Source organism: Myxocyprinus asiaticus, chromosome 23 (genome assembly GCF_019703515.2).
Source record: "Myxocyprinus asiaticus isolate MX2 ecotype Aquarium Trade chromosome 23, UBuf_Myxa_2, whole genome shotgun sequence".
Lineage (NCBI taxonomy): Eukaryota > Metazoa > Chordata > Actinopteri > Cypriniformes > Catostomidae > Myxocyprinus > Myxocyprinus asiaticus.
This window is the reverse complement of record NC_059366.1, coordinates 29,387,821-29,406,841: the sequence shown is the minus strand read 5'-3', so window position 1 is coordinate 29,406,841 and position 19,021 is coordinate 29,387,821. Positions and strand designations below refer to the sequence as shown.

At 36.5% G+C, this 19,021-nt stretch overlaps 2 protein-coding genes across 2 annotated transcripts in view; both read right to left on the bottom strand.

Moving 5' to 3' along the window:
• Nucleotides 1-3,285, bottom strand: part of LOC127414121 (myoferlin-like) — a 47,423-nt gene extending 44,138 nt beyond the window's left edge. Inside the window, exon 1 of the mRNA XM_051651894.1 lies at nucleotides 3,109-3,285. Within this exon, the coding sequence (XP_051507854.1) occupies nucleotides 3,109-3,196 (88 nt within the window). The 5' untranslated portion in view covers nucleotides 3,197-3,285. The remainder of the gene's footprint in view (nucleotides 1-3,108) is intronic.
• Nucleotides 3,286-6,066: 2,781 nt separating this feature from the next.
• LOC127413784 (netrin receptor UNC5B-b-like) overlaps nucleotides 6,067-19,021 on the bottom strand; it is a 96,255-nt gene continuing 83,300 nt past the window's right edge. Inside the window, exons 9-17 of the mRNA XM_051651209.1 lie at nucleotides 17,695-17,889; nucleotides 15,254-15,616; nucleotides 14,574-14,661; nucleotides 13,251-13,419; nucleotides 11,931-12,170; nucleotides 11,673-11,822; nucleotides 9,850-10,014; nucleotides 9,346-9,524; nucleotides 6,067-9,206 (exon numbers count right to left, since the gene is read on the bottom strand). Coding sequence (XP_051507169.1) covers nucleotides 9,041-9,206; nucleotides 9,346-9,524; nucleotides 9,850-10,014; nucleotides 11,673-11,822; nucleotides 11,931-12,170; nucleotides 13,251-13,419; nucleotides 14,574-14,661; nucleotides 15,254-15,616; nucleotides 17,695-17,889 — 1,715 coding nt within the window. The 3' untranslated portion in view covers nucleotides 6,067-9,040. The remainder of the gene's footprint in view (nucleotides 9,207-9,345; nucleotides 9,525-9,849; nucleotides 10,015-11,672; nucleotides 11,823-11,930; nucleotides 12,171-13,250; nucleotides 13,420-14,573; nucleotides 14,662-15,253; nucleotides 15,617-17,694; nucleotides 17,890-19,021) is intronic.

Here is a 19,021-nt window from a genome sequence, read left to right as displayed (position 1 = left end):
TGTGGTCGTGTAGTGATTCGCCTCAATCCTGAGACCGTCAACCTGCGCATTTTACACAAGCCACATTTTATCATGTGGCTTGTTGAGCGAGAAGCCCACCGAGAACGAACCACATTATAGCGACCACGAGAAGTTACCCCATGTGGCTCTGCCCTCCCTAGCAACCAGGCCAATTTGGTTGCTTAGGAAACCTGGCTGTAGTCACTCAGCACACCCTGGGATTCGAACTAGCGAACTCCAGGGGTGGTAGCCAGCATCTTTACCACTGAGCTACCCAGGCCCCCCTTTGCTTATATTCTTTATTAAACTTCTTGCCGCATCTAGATCCAGCTCTTGTGACTTCCTTCCAAACGTTACACATATATTCAGTGCTGGGTAATAATGGATTATATGTAATCATATTACAAAAATCAAATATTTGTAATTGGATTAAATTACATTTTAAAATATTGGTAATTGGACTACAGTTATTTTTTTTTTTATAGATTATATGATTACATATTAACAGGGCAACAGCAGTAAATTGTTAATTTACTGATCATCCTAATCATTCTCTTTTTTAAATCTTTTACAATTTTCATTCTAAATCAGCACACCGCTGATATATGTTCGGTAAATCCTCAAGTGTGGAAAACAGGGGGAGGGGAGGGTTGTGTGTATTGCTCTCAGAACGGATACAAGTTACTAGTCAGCCAGGTGAAGATGGAGTGGTCTACCTCAGCATTTAAGCACTGGAGCAATAGTGATCATTTTTTTTTTTTTTTAAATAAAATGACACCAGTGGTGTGCAGCTCACACACTGAACTTAATTGCTTCAAAGGATCTAGTGGATGCCATCTCTAAGGGTCCTGCCCGCTGGGTACGCAATAATTCAACAGCAAAATGTGCAACAATAAGGAACAAAGCCCATCGCTCTACTGTTGCTGCTGATGCAGTGGACTCCGCTGCATGAAACTTGACATAAAACTTAACACAATTGTTCCTTGTGTGAGTCGGTGGAACTCTGATGTTTTTAAAATATTCTGCTCTTTTAGAATATTTGATAACACTTTACAATAAGGTTCCATTTGTTAGCATTAGTTAATATGAACTAACAATGAACAACACTTTTTAAGCATTTGTTAATGTTAATTTCAACATATAATAAATGGCCGTTTACACGACAACATTTTCAACTAAAAACTGAAAACTTTTTATGCGTTTTGGCTGTTCATTTACACGACAACGGCATTTTGGGGCCTGAAAATGCAAACTTTTGAAAATGGGTTTCAAAGTGCAAGTTTTTGAAAATGATGCCGTCATCGTCTCCGTGTAAACATACAAAAACGATGAAAACAATGACGTCATTACGTGTTCAATCTATAGGCATGTGCGCGAGTACTTCAAAACAATGAGCGAGACATTCAAAACTACAATGGCGGACTACAGGACTGTGTTTGTCCTGCTCAAGATTTTGAGTTTATTGATGCTTCTCCAGCAAAGTGTAGATTTACTGCATCACTACTACGACCAGCGATCACCATCTTCATTGTTTGTATTCACCGCTCTGTGGAAGAATGCTTATGTGCACAGGCGTGTAGTGTTTCTTTACAAAGTGACATCGCCAACTACTGGCCTGGCATGCATAATACAGCATTTTTAGTCGTTTTCGCGGATCTGTGTGAACGGGGATTGTTTTAACAATGTTGTTGTCTGTACGCGAAACTTTTCAAAAAGGCAAAGGAAAAACCTTTCCGTTTTTAGTACATCGTTGTCCTGTAAACGTACCCAAAAAATTTGTTTTAAATCAAAAGTTGTACTTGTTAACATTAATGCACTAACATGAACTAACAATGAACAACTGTATTTTTATTAACTAACATTAACAAAGATTAATTAATGCTGTAAAAAATATATTGTTCATTGTTTGTTCATGATACCTAATGCAATAACTAATGTTAACGAATGGAACCTTATTGTAAAGTGTTACCGAATATTCTTGCGGTTCAAAAGATAATATCTTGCACCTCAGCTTTGGAATAGGTAATGGACTATCAGTAAGCAGTAAGGGATAAAAATGTTTCAGTGTTTTTTGATGAAAGCTTTGACCTAGCAATATTTGTTTGTAATGTTGCTATTGTTTTATGCAATTAAAATTAACTTGATGTCTCAGTATTTTGAATTATACAATTTTGGCCATGCACTGTCATTGCTGTTAGATTTAATGTTTATTATTTCATTCATGTAATTTTTAATGGATTTTTTAAAAATGTCATAAGGAGCTCTTTTTGTGAGGCTCTTTTTGTTAATAAAAAAGAATGGAATAAATTTCCTCTTTGAACTTTTATGTTAAAATGATTATCCAACTCAAATGCATGTGACGTGAAATAAAATAGAATTAGATTGAAAGTAATCCAAAAGTAATCGGATTAGATTATCCCCAAAAAATGTAATCTATGAGATTACATTACTGGTTGCATTTTTGTCATGTAATTTGTAATCAGTACCTGATTACAATACACAAACCGCCCAGCACTACATATATCGTATTTTTAATACCAATACTCAATCAAAAATTTCAGATAACATAAAAATGTACTTAATAACATATAAATTAACTGATTTAACTTCAAGTCAGAAATATTATTTAATATGACTGAATCAACCTGACTACATTAGGATGCACCAAGAAATGTAGGGGTCAAATAAAATATATTTCAGGTAGATATATCTCCTAATATAACTACTGCAAGTATTCCCTATAATGGTGGGCCATTCAAATCCCTTATAAGGAAATGTGCTGTTCCTTTTCATGCAAACAATAACTTAACACAAACAGATGAATGTATAATGAATGAATGTGAATGTGAAATTCATATGAATGACTGATAAGTGTGTACAGATCATACGAAACAAAATTCCACAAAGATTTTGTTCATGTTTATTGTTTATTTCATCTTCTCAGCATTCTGTACGACATACAGTACAACACGAAAACTCAGCTTATCAGTTAAATGTGCATATTTACCTATTATTTAAAGTCGCATTTAAAGTAATTAATTAAAAAAAGTAACGCATTGAGATGTTTCCCCCCCACCTGTGAAAAAAAAGTCAAAACAGAAAACTTACCCTTAAAGATGACTGCTGCTATTGGATCTGGATTTCCAAGTGTCTTTTTCGGTATTCCTTTGGCGGATTCAACAACCACCCTCAACATGTTGCCAAATAAAGTGAATTACGGTTGCACTGAAGACATCGACCTTACAGATAAAGTTCATCAAGCGCAGATGCATTAACCATCAGAAGAGGAAGCGACAATCAGAGAGAAGAAAAGCGCTGAATGAGAGGAGGGATCATGCAGAGCCTGTGGTCCAGCTACAGGAACCTTCAACTAACCGCTATGACGAATAATAAACGTTTTAAAATAATTAGTTTGCTCGTATTGGAAAAAGCAGTGGCTTCATTGCATCCAACTATGGGGGGGTTGTTGACGGTTTAAATGTAGGCTAATAGGCAACAGTATGTCTGCCTAATTGCACTAAAGAGCAAGGTAAGTCAATTCAAAGTAAATTAGGGATGGGCGGATCGATCCTAATGTATCGATACTTCCGATACTGATGTTGTATCAAAAATATCGATCATCACAAAAAGATATCGATTCTAAAAAAATTTTTTTTATTAAACTAGGGATATTATTTGGTTACCATGAACATGAACAATAATGATAAGCTTCAAAGTGAAATAAAACGGATTAGGCCATATTAGCAAATACTTGTGCAGGATGGGAACTATTTCTTCTTCCGCTCATTTTAACATGCATGCTGAAAGATACAAGCAGACTAACGCTTGCGGCGTGACAAGGCTCGTTCAAACAAGAGGGATCAAAACCATGGTTTTACCACACTAATATTGTAGTAGTAACCATGGTTAATTGTGTGGTAACTATGGTTTAACTAAATTCCATGGTTAAACTATAGTTAGCTTACTGTAGTGAACCCATGGTTAATTTTTGTAAGGGTAAACAAAACAGAAGTCTAATAATTTGCTGTTTAGACTTACACACACACACACACACACACACACAATAAATATATATATATATATATATATATATATATATATATATATATATATATATATATATATATATATATATATCAATTAATAATAATAATGACTTGAATTATGACAAAAATAATATTTTAAATTACCCATTTATCCCAAAGAAATTGTTTTTTATAGAAGTATCGGTATTGGCATCGGTGTTGGACTTTAAATTATTGGTATCGGATCGAAAAGAAAATGTGGTATCGCCCATACCTAAAGTAAATCCGACTGTGATGAGGTTCACGAGGCCAAGGACCTCCCAACTAAAACAATGGATTCAACAGATCCCAGAAAAAAAAAAAAAAAAAAAATTGAAGGTCCCCATCCAGTAGAGCAAACTGCGAGAAGTGCAGATACAGCGCTTCCTCTAGCTCCAGGTCTCTGTTAGAGGACCCGATTGAGAGCACATGATCGTCTAAATAAATCACCATTATTCAAATAAAGTCTTTATCTGCATAAATAGCCTATACAAAACAAACGCACCAAAATTATTTGAATTCTAAATTACCTGTGCTCAGGCTCTACCAAGAGGTGGAATATGTAATTACATCAGACTCTTTTATGAAAAGTGGCTTACAAATGAGGAAAACACAAGCGATTTATCATATTGTGCCAAATAAATAAATAAAGCTTATTCAATCAACGCCATATTTCACCTTTGTGAAGGGCAGACTTCTTAAATGTCATGCACTGTATAAGGCGGAATAAAGGTCCTAGATCACATAAATTTGTAAAAACTCATGATTTATTTATTTATTTATTTTTTAAGTTTAGGGTCTACTGAAATTTAGGTAAAGATGTTTTTTCTTTAAGTCAACTGAATGATCAACACTAACGTGAACAAGAGGCACAAAAGGGACTCTGTCCCTTGTCCATGGGAATCTAATGTACAGCTGTCAGTAGGATTCACGTTACTGTACGTTTGCCAATGGCCACTGTACTGTACCACCTGTATTTGGGCTTGTGTAGTACCATGGAGTACCAGAAGATGGCGGTAAATGACAACTTAACTCAATTGAGTTTACCCAACTGAGACAATTGAGTTTTGCAGTTTTGTCTCAAGCCAGAAACTACAAGTGTGTAATTTTAAATTATTTGTTTTCCATTTTTTAACCTTAAATTTACATGGAATAATCCGTGTAAAATAATTACACCTAGAATCCATATGTAAGAAGTAATTTTTCGGATAATAAATAACTTCATGTGTGGAATGGATTCATAATAGGGTTGGACTGAATGTCTGGCAATTTATTCTTGTAGGCTTTTGTTAAGTGCCGAAAGAGCCTGTGAATTGCTCCAGGGAAAGATGGAACAGATACCCGGAGCAGAAAGCAATATGATTACTTGTCTATTCAACCATTTTAACCAAATGATGAAACAGGTATTTTGCTCAAACCAAAAAGCTCACTGCAGCTGCTGAGGGAAATATCCAGACACTAAAAACCTTTTCTATCTCTCAATCGCTCTTGTTTCCTCTCTAGGGCATTATTAACACATTTAACTCACAGATAAATGGAAGAGTGCATCCTCTTCACATCTCTGTAACAAGTCTATAAAGACTGAAGGGAAAAGGTTCTTCACTCTGCCATACATTTAATCTGCCCAAAAGCTTCAAATGGCCATACAAGAATCATGTTACTTTGAGAACAAAGAAAATGAAACAGTTGTTCGCTGCAAGTGTATGAGTCAGAACCTTTTTGAGGTCAGCTGATCCACAATTTTTGTATATACTATGTAGCCTATATATATATATATATATATATATATATATATATATATATATATATATATATATATATATATAATTTTGTATCTTGCAAAGGGACTCAATGCTCTTGAGCAGGGGATTAGATACATTCTATAAATATAATTATATTATGTAGATTATAAAGCATATGATTTTCCTGATATTATTTGAGCTGTATAACCATTTAAAAAAATGCTGTCTGACACAAAATAGAAGACTCTTTTGTCTTGTTACTAGGAAATATAATTTATTGCATAAAAATTATATTTAGTTACTGTAAGAAGTCTAAACATTTATGTACAGTAGTACTTTACAGTATTAAATAATAATGATAATAATAATAAAAAAAAAATAAATAAAAAAAAAACTCCTGACTTCCTGTGTACCCTCTTTCATAGAAAATGACATCTAAAAAAAAAAATAAATAAATAAAAAATAAAAATAAAAAAAAAAAGCATTAAGCATTAAGTTCGGCCACATGTGAGCATCTTTGACCAGCGATTATCGTCCAGAGATAAGCAGACCCAAAACAGCTTTACAAATGCTTAAAGGCGTTTTCATGTAACACTGGCCAAGAGACGGCTGGAGACATTTCAGAGTCATATAAAGGTTCAGAGATGTAAAGCCATCAGGGGTTTTCAATGTTCTTGCAGCCTTTCGCATGTAGAAGTTAAAAAAAAAATCCTCCCAACAAACTGCTTGTTGTGACAGCCCAAAAGCTTACTAAACAGGTGAAGAGGAACGATTGGGAGGTCATGGATCCCTGACCCCCAATTACAGTCGTTTTGTTTGCATTTATTACTGCTGAGAGGCCTTAAGAGGTCAAGTTTCCTCCCAGCTTTGTTACAGCAGTGGAAAAGATATAAGATTCCCATTCCATGTACTTCATACACAAGACATCAAGACGGCCATAGATTCTCTTTTGTTGTGCACTTGCATAGTACTTATAATGGGAAAGGAGAAACAACAGATTATGAAGCCTGTTCATTCACTCAGAGGTTGGCGCAAACACATCTCTCACATTCTATTCTCTCACTCACACACAAACACACACCTTGTTTATTTAATTCACATCTTCACAGGCATTGCCAGATACAGCACATTACCTTTCGTTTGTTGCCAGATAATTTGAACACATCTGAAGAAAAGGTCAAGAAAACAAAGAAATGGATAAAACACACTTTTTTCCCGCCCACTTCAAATGATTACATGACTTTTGATAATAAACAGTCCAGGACATGGCTTGGAGTCTTACTCAAGGGGAACCCATTAAAACCCAAATGTCGAAACTGACCATGAAGAGCAAGTTGGTCAAACTGCAATCATCAGAGCACTTACGCTGGATCTCAAGGCAGCTATTTATAACATACACAGCACAACTGACTGGCATCAAACCCAGAAGAGGGCTTTCTGCCACTTGTGCAATTTCATTTAAACCGTGCATCATATTTGCAGTGCATTTAACCAATGATGATCAAAACATTTAAAGGGATAGTTCACCCAAAAATGAAAATTCTGTCATTGTATATTCTCCCTCATACTGTTCCAAACACATATGACTTTCTTTTTTCCATGGATCACAAAAGAAGATGTTAGGTGAAATGACAGCCTCAGTCACCATTTACTTTCATAGCATGGAAACAAAGATACAGTCAAAGTAAATGATGATTTAAGCACTATTTGGACAGGACTGGTTTTTATATGGGGACGTGGGGTAGTGTAATAAATACCAGAGCTTCTCCGTAATTTGAATCCTGTGTAAATCAGTCATGTTTTCTCTACTTTTTCCAGACTCTGCCTTCCCGCATCGATAAAGATTACAGTGTCTTTTACCTTCTAAAATAACCTCTATTCATATTAATTCTGAGCTAACTGACATTCTGGTAAATAGCCAGTGAATCTGCATTTTCCAGGCTGTGAGGCCTTTAACTGTCATTGTTTTTCTAGCTCTCCAAGTGTCTGAAGTGTTATCCAATGAGAGGACACCAGAATGTATTACAGCTTCACAACTTCATATAACACGGAGTGATGCATGGTTTTCTTAAGCATTTTATGCTGTGCAGCAAGGCTGTTTTTTTAGGCATAGGCGAAATAGGGTTCCACTGGTTGGGGGAGCGCCAATGAGAATTTATACTGCTCTCTGCACTCCAGCCTATGTTCAGTCAGAGACAATGCAACTGTCCAGCAAATTAAAAATAAATGAGACCAAAGATTATGACCAGAACAGCAGTTACGAATAGAAGAGTGAAAAACAAAGATCCACAAATAGGGATAATAACTTAAAAAGTCTGTTCCCTATACAAAACTAATATGAGTTTACCAGAAAGCTCTCCTGCATTGCAAATGATGGATTGAACAGAAGATTTTTTTAAAGAAAAGCCACAGAGATATAGGTGGCAAATGGAGGTATGATCAGAGAAAGAAGAAAATCTAGCAGAATGAGTGGTCCTCTTCTAATTCATTCATTCCTATAAGCTATTTCAAAAAGAGACACACACAAAAAATAATGCTTCAAACAAAAGTCCACGAGAACCAACAAGTCGTTATGAAAATAACTGTTGATTTTAGTGCAGATTATCATAGCTCCTTGTTGGATAGCCATTATTGATCTGTTTACATCTATACTTCTGTCTATTTTCTTTTTGTGTGCATTTCCTGAGGTGCTTGGCGCACTGCTGTTTTACCGGACACTGAATCTCAGTGTCTCTAAGCATCTAGTGGTTGCTAGGAAACAAAGCCAGTGGCTCGATGTGCAATGGTGTTTGATCATGTACTTTCACACTAGCTATTTGTATCTGCATGTGTAAGAGCGAATCAGTGTGTATGATGAAATTATCTTCTAATAAAGAGCTGCTCACATGGTGTTTTTTAATCGTACCAGCAAATGCACCGATGAAGACGGACCATTCTTGACAATTCATTCACAATTTTTAAATTCAAATGACATCTCTTTTGTCTGATTACAGCATAGTTTCGTTTGCTACATATAGGTATGTATTACTCCAAGATGAGATTGCTGGGCCCCAGCTCCATTTTGCAATCCTTGGTGATTCTGCATGATCACAGAGGTAAGAAGCAAGCTGTACTGATGGTCTGGAACTTGGTTTGTGCATCTGACGCATCTGTTTCCTTCTTTCCATCAACTTGCATTAATTCTAGGTTTAAAGTGGCAAATATATCCCCATTTCACACTTTTTGATTTGCCAGTCAGCAATCTCTGTCCGTTGTCATGACAACCAAGACCTCACTCTTGCCCATCTCTTCAAGAGCTGTCGCCAGGGAGACCAGGTCTGCGTCACCCTGGTGACAAGCTTCCCACAGGTCTAGTAGCACACCTGTGGGGCTTGGTTTTGTTGCAAAGTAGTTCAGATACCTGGGGGAAAGATGTGAAAAGCAATGATGTGAAAAAGAATAGAGGAAACCGTTCTAATAATTTATAATTTAGAATAAATATGCTTATTTTCATACTGTGAACGATGAATATGAATGTAAGCACAAGGATGTCATAATACCTGTCAAAGCCCAGGCTGCGAGCCAGCATCCTCCAGTCACAGCCACGTGCGCTGGGGGCATCCAGACTGGCACAAATTTTCTGCCGTATGGAGATGGGCAGTTGGAAAGCATATGGGCCTACTTGAGATGAAGGCAGACAGGATCCACCCGCTGGCAGTGGGGAATGTGGTGGCAAAGTCTAAAGAAGATACGGGCAAACATAGGAAAAGGATTCATTGCCAGTTACTCTATAGTCTGAGAATGGCTTGTTAGTTTGTTAAAAAAAAGATTACATTATCAAATCATTTATTTGTGACTTTACAGAATAAATAAAATCAAATGGAGGGAGCAAATGCTCTCCTCATTTTAAAGTGTAGCTTCACAAATAAATAAATACATTTGTATATCTTTGCATCTTTGAAGTTGTGCAAATAGTGTAGAGGAAATTTTTTTTGTCTAAAACACTGTGAAAAAACTGAAAATAGTATTGTCATGTAGCCACCCTCATGTCCTAGAAACTTTACCTCTTGGATGTCAGTGTTGAGCTGGAATATCTGTCCCTCCCCCTCCACCTGTCTGACACAGATCTTGCAGGTGAGCTGAGAAACCACCAAGCTTCCTCGCTCCAGACTAAAGGTGCAATGTAGCGGTCGCTGACTCCCGCTCCAAATATGATAGAATGGGATCTCCTAGGACACACAAAGTGGTAATTTTTGATTAACCTTGTGCGACCTCGTGTTCACGTGTGGACGTTGTATTTTTGCTTTGCTATGCACAACTCATAAGTTAAATGAATTTAAACTGACTGAATACTGTTTATGACACACTAGACTGTCAATTAAGGATTAAACTTTTGGCGCACCGCATCACATGACACAATAGCATGACGTCGATTTCTGTGAAGCACTTACAAGGGCACAGCGCCAACAAAAGTGCCTCTGGTAAGAAACCTCTAAGTTTTTTCACTGAAACTTGTTTGGTTGTATAGTGTCTCTAGTTTCGTTTGATATGACGCTTTTAAAAAAAATCATTAATTTTTACAGCATCAGCGTGCTGATAAACATGATGTTCACATATGTGGAAAATGGGACCTTATTCCCTCAAAAGTTGAAAAAAAAAAAACATGTTAGTTATTTTGAATAACTTTCAACATTATCACATCTGTGGGGCATTTTGCTTCATTTCAATATAAATGTTGTTGTATTTTATTTTGTTATCACTGTACAATACGGTTCTATTCATTAACATTAGTAAATGCATTCCTATATATTTATTATGCATTTTCACATCGAGAATAAATGTATTCAAGCTGAAAAATGTCGCTTTCAGAGGCTTTATATGTAGTTAGGATGAAAATAAGGTGCATTTCGAACTGTTCTGAGACCAGTACAGACAGACATCACACTGGAGGTTAAGTTATTCACTAAACAGGGAGCAATGGAGCATTCTACATCTTTCTATGCAGCTAAGTGCATTCACTTCTAAAATCTGACCAAAAGTTCAGTTTCAGACTGCAGATGATGATTGGACCACTCAACATGTTTGACAGACATAGGACAATGATAATCAGTACATAGATTCAGAATTGTATAATGTTAAATTTTATTTTAACGTGGTTAGCAGTGACTGGATGATGCTGGCCATTTCTTTGAATAAGAATTATTTATTCAGCTCTATAGAAATTCAGCTGTAATGTCTGTAACATCTAAAAAAATAAAATATAACCAACACTCCTGGACACATAAACAATTTGATGAAAAATATCTGACTTTCTATAGATTGGTATTATTTAAAATGTCAAAACCGCTGTCCACATATGTGGACATACATCAATTTTTTTTAGAATTTTTTTTCTTGTTTATTAGGTGCTACTAATAACAAATCAAAAATGCACATAGCAGTCACACTCAGGTCTCAGGAGTCTAAAGAGTCATTCAAATGGGTACCATTTCCTTTAACTTTCATTAATGATTCATAAACATAACATATGAGTTGTTCCTCTATATTCAAATATGAATATACAGTATTTAGAATTATATCAAATAATCAAAGTTTCATGACATTTCTATCTGAAATTTAAGCAGTTTCTTACTAATGATCTGTAAAGCATGATATTGTATAATTATATTTGTTGAGAATATAAATGTAAGTCTAAGCGCTACCCATCCATGCAACCTAAACGTAGAAGTGCTACCCAAAAATGTTACGCAAAGCAGATAGTATTCATTTAATAAAACACAATAAAATAAAGTTATCTTTCAGTAAATAAACTGCAATTACTTTTAACAAAACACAAAATTATAACCATTAACACAATGATGGGTTTATCTGAGCATGTCTCACTCACCTGATACTTAGCCAGAAGTTTACTCCTCCAATGTGAATGAGGAATGTCATGAATTGACAGCCGCAGGTTGTGGTAACTGTCCTTAAAGGGGAGGGGTTTGGGATCCTCTAGTAAAACTCCACCCAGACTTCGCTCTACCTCTAACACTTCCTGCAGGAAGAGGAAGACAAGATGAAGCTTATTTCCAAGCTTAAATTTCTATTGGCAATTATTTTAGTGAAATCAGCTAGTAAGAATACTTCAGACTGGTAGACTGACCTTAAGGGCATGTGGGGTGTCCTGTATGCAGTAGACCCTCAGGCTGTAGTCCAGGGAGAGGCATGGGGCCCGAGGAGCAAACAGGGCCAACTGCAGCCTCTTACAGGCTGGCCGAGGGGGAGCCGACTGCCCCACCAGACCATACGTCCCCAGCTGCTCCATCAGAATATGACAGCTCTGCTCCTCCACCTGTAGGTAGCAGGGTGACGACAGACTCTCCTCTCCAACAGTTAGCACCTCCTAGTGGTAAGTGTGAATGGAGAAAGAGTCCTGTTATATAAAGCTAATGATGTGATGTCTGTGAAAGTTAAACAGATGGAACTGGGCTAGTCAGAGGTATATATCCTGATTTATCTTGTCATCCATAAAGACACTCATTTATGCACATCATTATTTATTACAATGTTCCATTCCCTGCTGTCTACATGGTTTCACTGTAGCTCCAACTTGGGCAATTACTGTTTTCCGGCCTCCTTCATCAGCGATTCTCTCATCATCAAGACGTCAAGATTTCCTGTCATTATCCATTCATCTTTTGAGCTGTTTAGTCATGACTTCAACTTGTAGCCCAGTCCGCAAGGCTAATTCACCACATGTTCCCTCTGGAATTTTTAATGGAAAATTTAGAAAAACATATTTATGTGAAAAATAAGGTCTGTGGGTAACTTTACTTAAAGAGACTTACCTGTTTTAAATGTCACACATTTTGAAACCGTTGTGTGCTTTTCATAACCAGCCAAGACCACAACAGACAACTCTTGATCACTTGGTTTCCATTTCTGTGCTGTGATATTAGGTGGCCCCACCCACTGTGAACTCTCATTGGTCCATATTCCAGCTTCTCAAAACAGTACATTAAACATCAAATATGTTCTGATTGGCTGTGATTGTGGCATGCTGCGCAGCAGATTCACATTCAGTGTGAACAGACTGATTGCTTGCTGCAGGAATCTTATCGTGTCTGGTGAGGACACGGTTTTATAAATGTAAGCTGCTAACAAGATGCTATTTACTGTAAGCACTACAACTACCACAAGGATGTGAGTTAATGTGCATGATGAATTGGACAACTATTGCAGTCCTTATGTAACAATCTACATTTTAAAAGCATACAAATGTTTCAAAATTCAGATTTGAGGTATGATTGTGTGTTATTGATAACATAGGAAAGTCTCTTGTAAAGTACCTTATTTTACTCATAAATCGAAAACCATTAGAAATTCCAGAGGGAACCCATAGTTCCAAAACCTGACTTTTCTTCTGGGATTTAGAGCTACAAACTGAACAGTTCTATTATAGTATTTCTGACAACATCCTCACCTCCCAGGCGCCCTGATGGTTCTGCATTTTGAGGGTGAGGGTCCAGTCTGGGGGCTCGAGCTGGGCGCAGTGGGGTAGAGTGAGGACCACAGGTCTGCTCAGCAGCATGCCCGAGGGTCCACAGCTTACAACTGGACTCAGCACCGTCTCACTACCATCTGATGGCAACCTGATGGAAACACAGGACATAGAGCAGGAGCTGTGAACAGGCTTAATTCACAATGACATTCATGCTGATTGCCTTGGTGCACATTTAAGAGCACAACAGACACAACGGACTGTATCTCAGATTTACTACGTTAATATATTAACCACCTAATTGACAGTTATTTTCACTTATTTTCACAAGTCACTAATCTCTTTTTAGAAATTGTTACTGGTTGCATACATAATATATGTGGTGTGGCATGTTGTACTTCATTTAAAATGTTTATAATTATTATGCATTCAGCTTTGATGTCTATATTAATTGAGATAATATTTGTATGCATTTGTCACATCACAGGGCCATTTCCATATATTTCAAGGGCAAAAAGGTGATTAAAACAGGAAAAATATTGTGACCACTCAAAGCACCTTAAATATACCCTTTCCTTTATACTTTCATATACATTTAAACCTTACAAGTTGATGTGATTAAAGAAAAATTAATGTGCATACTTTCATATGCATCAACTAACCAGAAATGATCAAAACCAACAGATTTCAAATAAACATAGATAATTCAAGTATTAATTGTTTTTAATTTTTTGTATTTTTTTTATCCATTTTATTTTTGGCCTTTTGCCACTTCAATTTAAATGGATAGTGGAGAAAGTACAGAAAAAATGGGGGAAGGGGATTCGGAAATTTTAAACATGCGTCAGCTCAAAGTGAAGAAGACGTGCTAACCGCAAGGCCATGGTTCTGACAGTAATTGCTATTTTATTGAAAACCTTTATGACACCTAAAACATTGAACACATCCCAGAGAAGCACAAAGCTTGCAGTCTCAAAGCTTTGTAGTTTTTTAAGGCACAAGGAATTACATTTATATGTGTCATATTTGACATTCAATACAAAACCGCAGAGCTCAGTCAACCATTCAGTGCATTCATGACATATTTGTTTGTCTTGTCTTTTTGTTTTTCACTACGTCATAGTTTTGAAATGTTTTTCTCTCTCTTGTGCTGCCATTGGGGTCACAGTGTTTCTGAAGTCAATACTGCTCCACGAGGGCTGTTGAGATTTTTTGAACTGGACCGTTTGCAATTGCACAAAGTGACAGATAAATGCGAGCATGATGGGGCAGGGACTGAGAAACAGTTCTAAGTGTCTGACTTACGTTGTTTTCTCCCATTTGTTGATGATGAGATACATTTCGTAGAACTTTCCCTGAGGAATCGTCCCTGGTGGAACCAACAGACTCACCCCTGACAGGGAAAAAACAATATGACTGTTTAATTTAATAGGTTCCCATACAGTGTTGTGCACTGTGAGGTAACATGAGATAAAAGAATATATGCAGACATTTTAGCAGAGCAAAATCTGTTTAGCAATTCTAAACAGTGGATGCAAACAAACAAGAACCTTTCTTGATTTTGATGGTAATGGTGTCGGAAGTACTCAATAACATATGACAGCCAACGTTTAGCGTATATACAGTATAAACACCTTTTCAGTATTTAGCAACTGTGCCCACCAGTGTGAACTAAAAGGCCAAATAATAACAGAAGTCATTTACATATGGAACTCTTATAAGTACAGAAGCAAAACAGTCGGTTTAGCCAATCACAGCAGAAGTCAATTACATGATATAGAACTATTAAGTACATTGCACTATTAAGTACAGTATCTAAAACAACTTTTTAATTTTAAGTGTCAGAGAGAGGGTGGAAAATGGTTATATAAAACAAAATGACAATGTAATTAACAAACTTCATAACTTTAAAACATTAAAACAAGTGGACTTCTGTGGAAAATGGTACAAAAGAGTAAAATATGGCTTCTTTTAAAGCATATTACCTGTATTAGGGATGGTAAGACGGCCACCCAGGGATCCCAGTGTGGCGCTGGCACTGTGACTAGGCTCTCTTGGCAGGGTGTGCCCATGGTGGTCTTTAGGTCCAGAGCCCACTGTCTTTAGACTCATGATTTCTCCATCAATTGAGCCTAGGCCGGTCGGCAGCTCAAGGGAGGACATGGTATAGGAATTGTACACCTTTATCTTCAGACTAGGCAGTTGGTCCACCAAAGGAGACGTGGTCATGGGAATCTTATGCTGAGAGTCCAGGGTGGCCTGCTGCAGTGAGAAAAGAGGCCCATGGAAGGTTCCGGCACTGGCTGTGAGGTCAGGGGGGGCTGACGGATGCAGTAGGTGTGGGTTATCTAAAAAAAGTAGAGGAGTAAACAGAGAGTAATTATTCTGTCAAGAGGTCTTTCCACTTATACAATGTGTAGTAACATTTGAAACACAATTATAACTATTATTATGAGGGCTCAAACAGAAATAGGTATTTCTTTAACTTTTAGCACTGTGGACTTCTCGAAAGTGAAGTCTTGTTAAAATATGTTTCATACTCTCACTATTTTTTTATTAAAAATGTTATTTTATTTTTTTAAAATGTTTTTGTTTGTTTAGCAACAATGTCCAACATTGAATACATACATGAATCAAAGATTTTTATGTCATGATCATTTTTTCTGAAAGTCATTTCTCAAATTCTGTATTGTTTAAAAGAATTCCGTAGTGGAAATGAAAATTTTAACGTTTATTTAATAAACGAAATTAAATTATGCCACAACTGTTGGACAGACATAATAATTAAAAAAAAAATAAATAAATATACAAACCACCTGATAGAATCCATATTCACTTGAAAGATATTGAAGTGGTTTATGTTTATTTCACTCTTTGTTAAGATTGTCATAGTTTTAAAGATGTAATAATTTCATAGTTTAACATTAACAGTCTGGGTCTGGGACAAAGCTAAAACAGTAATATCTTTACATAAAAGGCATTTGAAAAGTTACAAAAATAAATGATAAAGCCCTAATGGGACAGCACGGTTCATTTAACAGAAAGGCTTAAAAAAAATTACCCCTGGAAAAGTGCCCGAAATTAAAGAAACATTGAAGCACATACACTACCGGTCAAAAGTTCTGAAACACTCATTCTTTATTATAAATTTTTTTCTTCACATTTTAGAATAATAGTGAAGTCATCAAAACTATAGAATAACATAAATGGAACTATGGGAATTATGTTGTGACTAAACAAAATCCAAAATAGATCAAAACTGTTATATTTTAGCGTCTTCAAAGTAGTCACCCTTTGCCTAGAATTTGCAGACATGTACTCTTGACATTTTCTCAACCAAATTCTTGAGATATCACCCTGGGATGCTTTTTAAACAGTATTGAAGGAGTTCCCATCTATGTTGGGCACTTATTGGCTGCTTTTCTTTATTATTTGGTCCAAGTCATCAATTTCAAAAACTTTTTTTCTTTCTTTTTATTACATTTTTGTTTTGTAATGAAATATATTAATATGGTGGCACAATTATATTTTTGTCTACAAAACTAATTTCAAACATTTAAGCATACGCCTTCAGATCAAAAGATTTTTAAGATCATGAGAAACATTTCAGTCAAGTGTTTCAAAACTTTTGACCGGTAGTGTAACTGTATTTCTACATTTTTAAACTTTAAATTTTGGAGATGGTACAGCAATGTTTATATTTACAATTATGCATTTGGCAGATGCTTTTATCTAAAGCAACTTTATATCCAAAGGTATACTTTTTTATCAGTATGTTTGTTTCCTGGGAATCAAACCCCTGACCTCAGTCTTGTCTAAAGAGCTATAAGACGAGTTGATGTAACTGAGGAGTAAATCTGTAAAGAGTTCTGCAATGTTCCTTTCTTCTTGCATAAGTTCATTTGTTCATGATAGTGGGAAACATTTTAATTATAATGAACTGAATAAAATCTTATTAGTAAAGTGTCAAAAATGACATCATACTGTAATTGATCAAACCAATTTTCCTATTTTGGGACTATTCACAACTATTCTCCTATGTTATATTTTGACATCATTTATTTCTTATTTTCTGGAACATTTTAACAGAAAGGAAATGTTTTTAGTTAGGCTGCAAAGTTATGGCAGGATTTGCCTAAGAAATGAGAGCATTAAAGGTGAGAGGATTTAAAAGAAAATCCACATAAGCAAGTCAGAGCAGATTAAATACTGTTGGGAGAGCAGGAGACAGCATGAGAAAGGATTAAAAACTTAAAATACAGGGAAAGAAAAAGTTTATATTAGGTTTAATGGGGTGAGAGAAGGAGATAGGGACTGAAAGTGTGAGTGAGAAGAAGAGGGGAGAATAAAAAGCTATAAAAAATGTGTGTGTGAGAAAAAGGCAGAGAACGTAAGGGAGAGGGAATGAGATATACGGATGTCTCACCCTGTCGTGGTGGTTTGTAATTTGCAGAGTGGAAGGCAGCTGTGAGGGCTGACGAGGAATCTGTGATTTCACCGTGGAGATCACGACAGCTCCGGCGATAGACCAGGATGCCCACACACAGCACAAGAATCACACAGAGTAGCAGAGCCCCCACCAGTCCTGCGTACACCGCTACACCAGCACCAGAGCCAAGAGCTGAGACACATATACACACAGAATTACCAACTCACATATGCAAACCTGTAACCAATATAAATACATTTTGCAACATAAATACATAAATAAAAATATGTTATGCATCATAAAAGTACAGTATGATCAAAGAAAAGAGATTAGGTAGGTGTAACATATAAAAGATGGGCGAGGAGGAGGCGGGAACCGACAGAACAGTCAACGTAACTTTAATTTCATAAATGAACTTAAACAAACATAAACAAACACACACACACACACACACACACAGCGGCCACGTGTCTCTCTCTCAAACTGGCGCCCCCGACACGTCTTTATCCCCCTCCCGGCTGATTAGGTGACTCAGCGCCGGCTGTGCACCCTCACAGCCCGGCCATGCCCTCCTCCTCGTCACAGTAGTGTAGAGAGATGAGAAGAGTTTAGTCTCGCATAGCCAGACTTTTGATCAACAGCATAAAGTCTGGTCCAGATTGCAGCTTATTCTGGCCAAGAACCGCCCACTTAGACAGGAAGAGACTGTCTGACTGGCACATAAAGAAACAGTTTGGTTTGTTTTTATGTGCTGTCTCTTTTAAGGATGGGTTTATCTAAAATAGATTATGCCACAATAATAGGCTGGTATAGAAAAATAAATAAATAAATAAATAAAAATAATGGTGCAACAATCTCTGTAAACTGTTAAATAGCAGAATAAATAGTTAAATACAAAATAAATAGCAAAATATAGTATATAATATATAACAATATATAGACTGTGGGTGGTTTGTGGGTGTGTGTCTGAGGCTGAGACTAAAAAGAGGTCAACATTTAGGCATAATAAGAGTCAAAAAGTGTGAATCCCTACTGCTGTCCTGATTATCAAACATCTGGGGTGCTGTGGATCTAAAAGTGCATTGCTGGATAGTCAGACCTGCTATCTGGACCACAAAGGCAAATATATAGGAACTGGACCCTTTAAGAAACAAATCAGACACAGACAGTTGAGAAGAAATGAGGAAGAGAGCAGAGCCGTGTGAAGAGTGAGATTGGAAGAAGGGCAAAAGGGCTCACGTGGCAGGACGGAAGTGAATCCGACAGCCGTCTTAACTTATTATAGCAAACGGAACCAAGCCGAGTTAGGTGCATTACTTTTCCG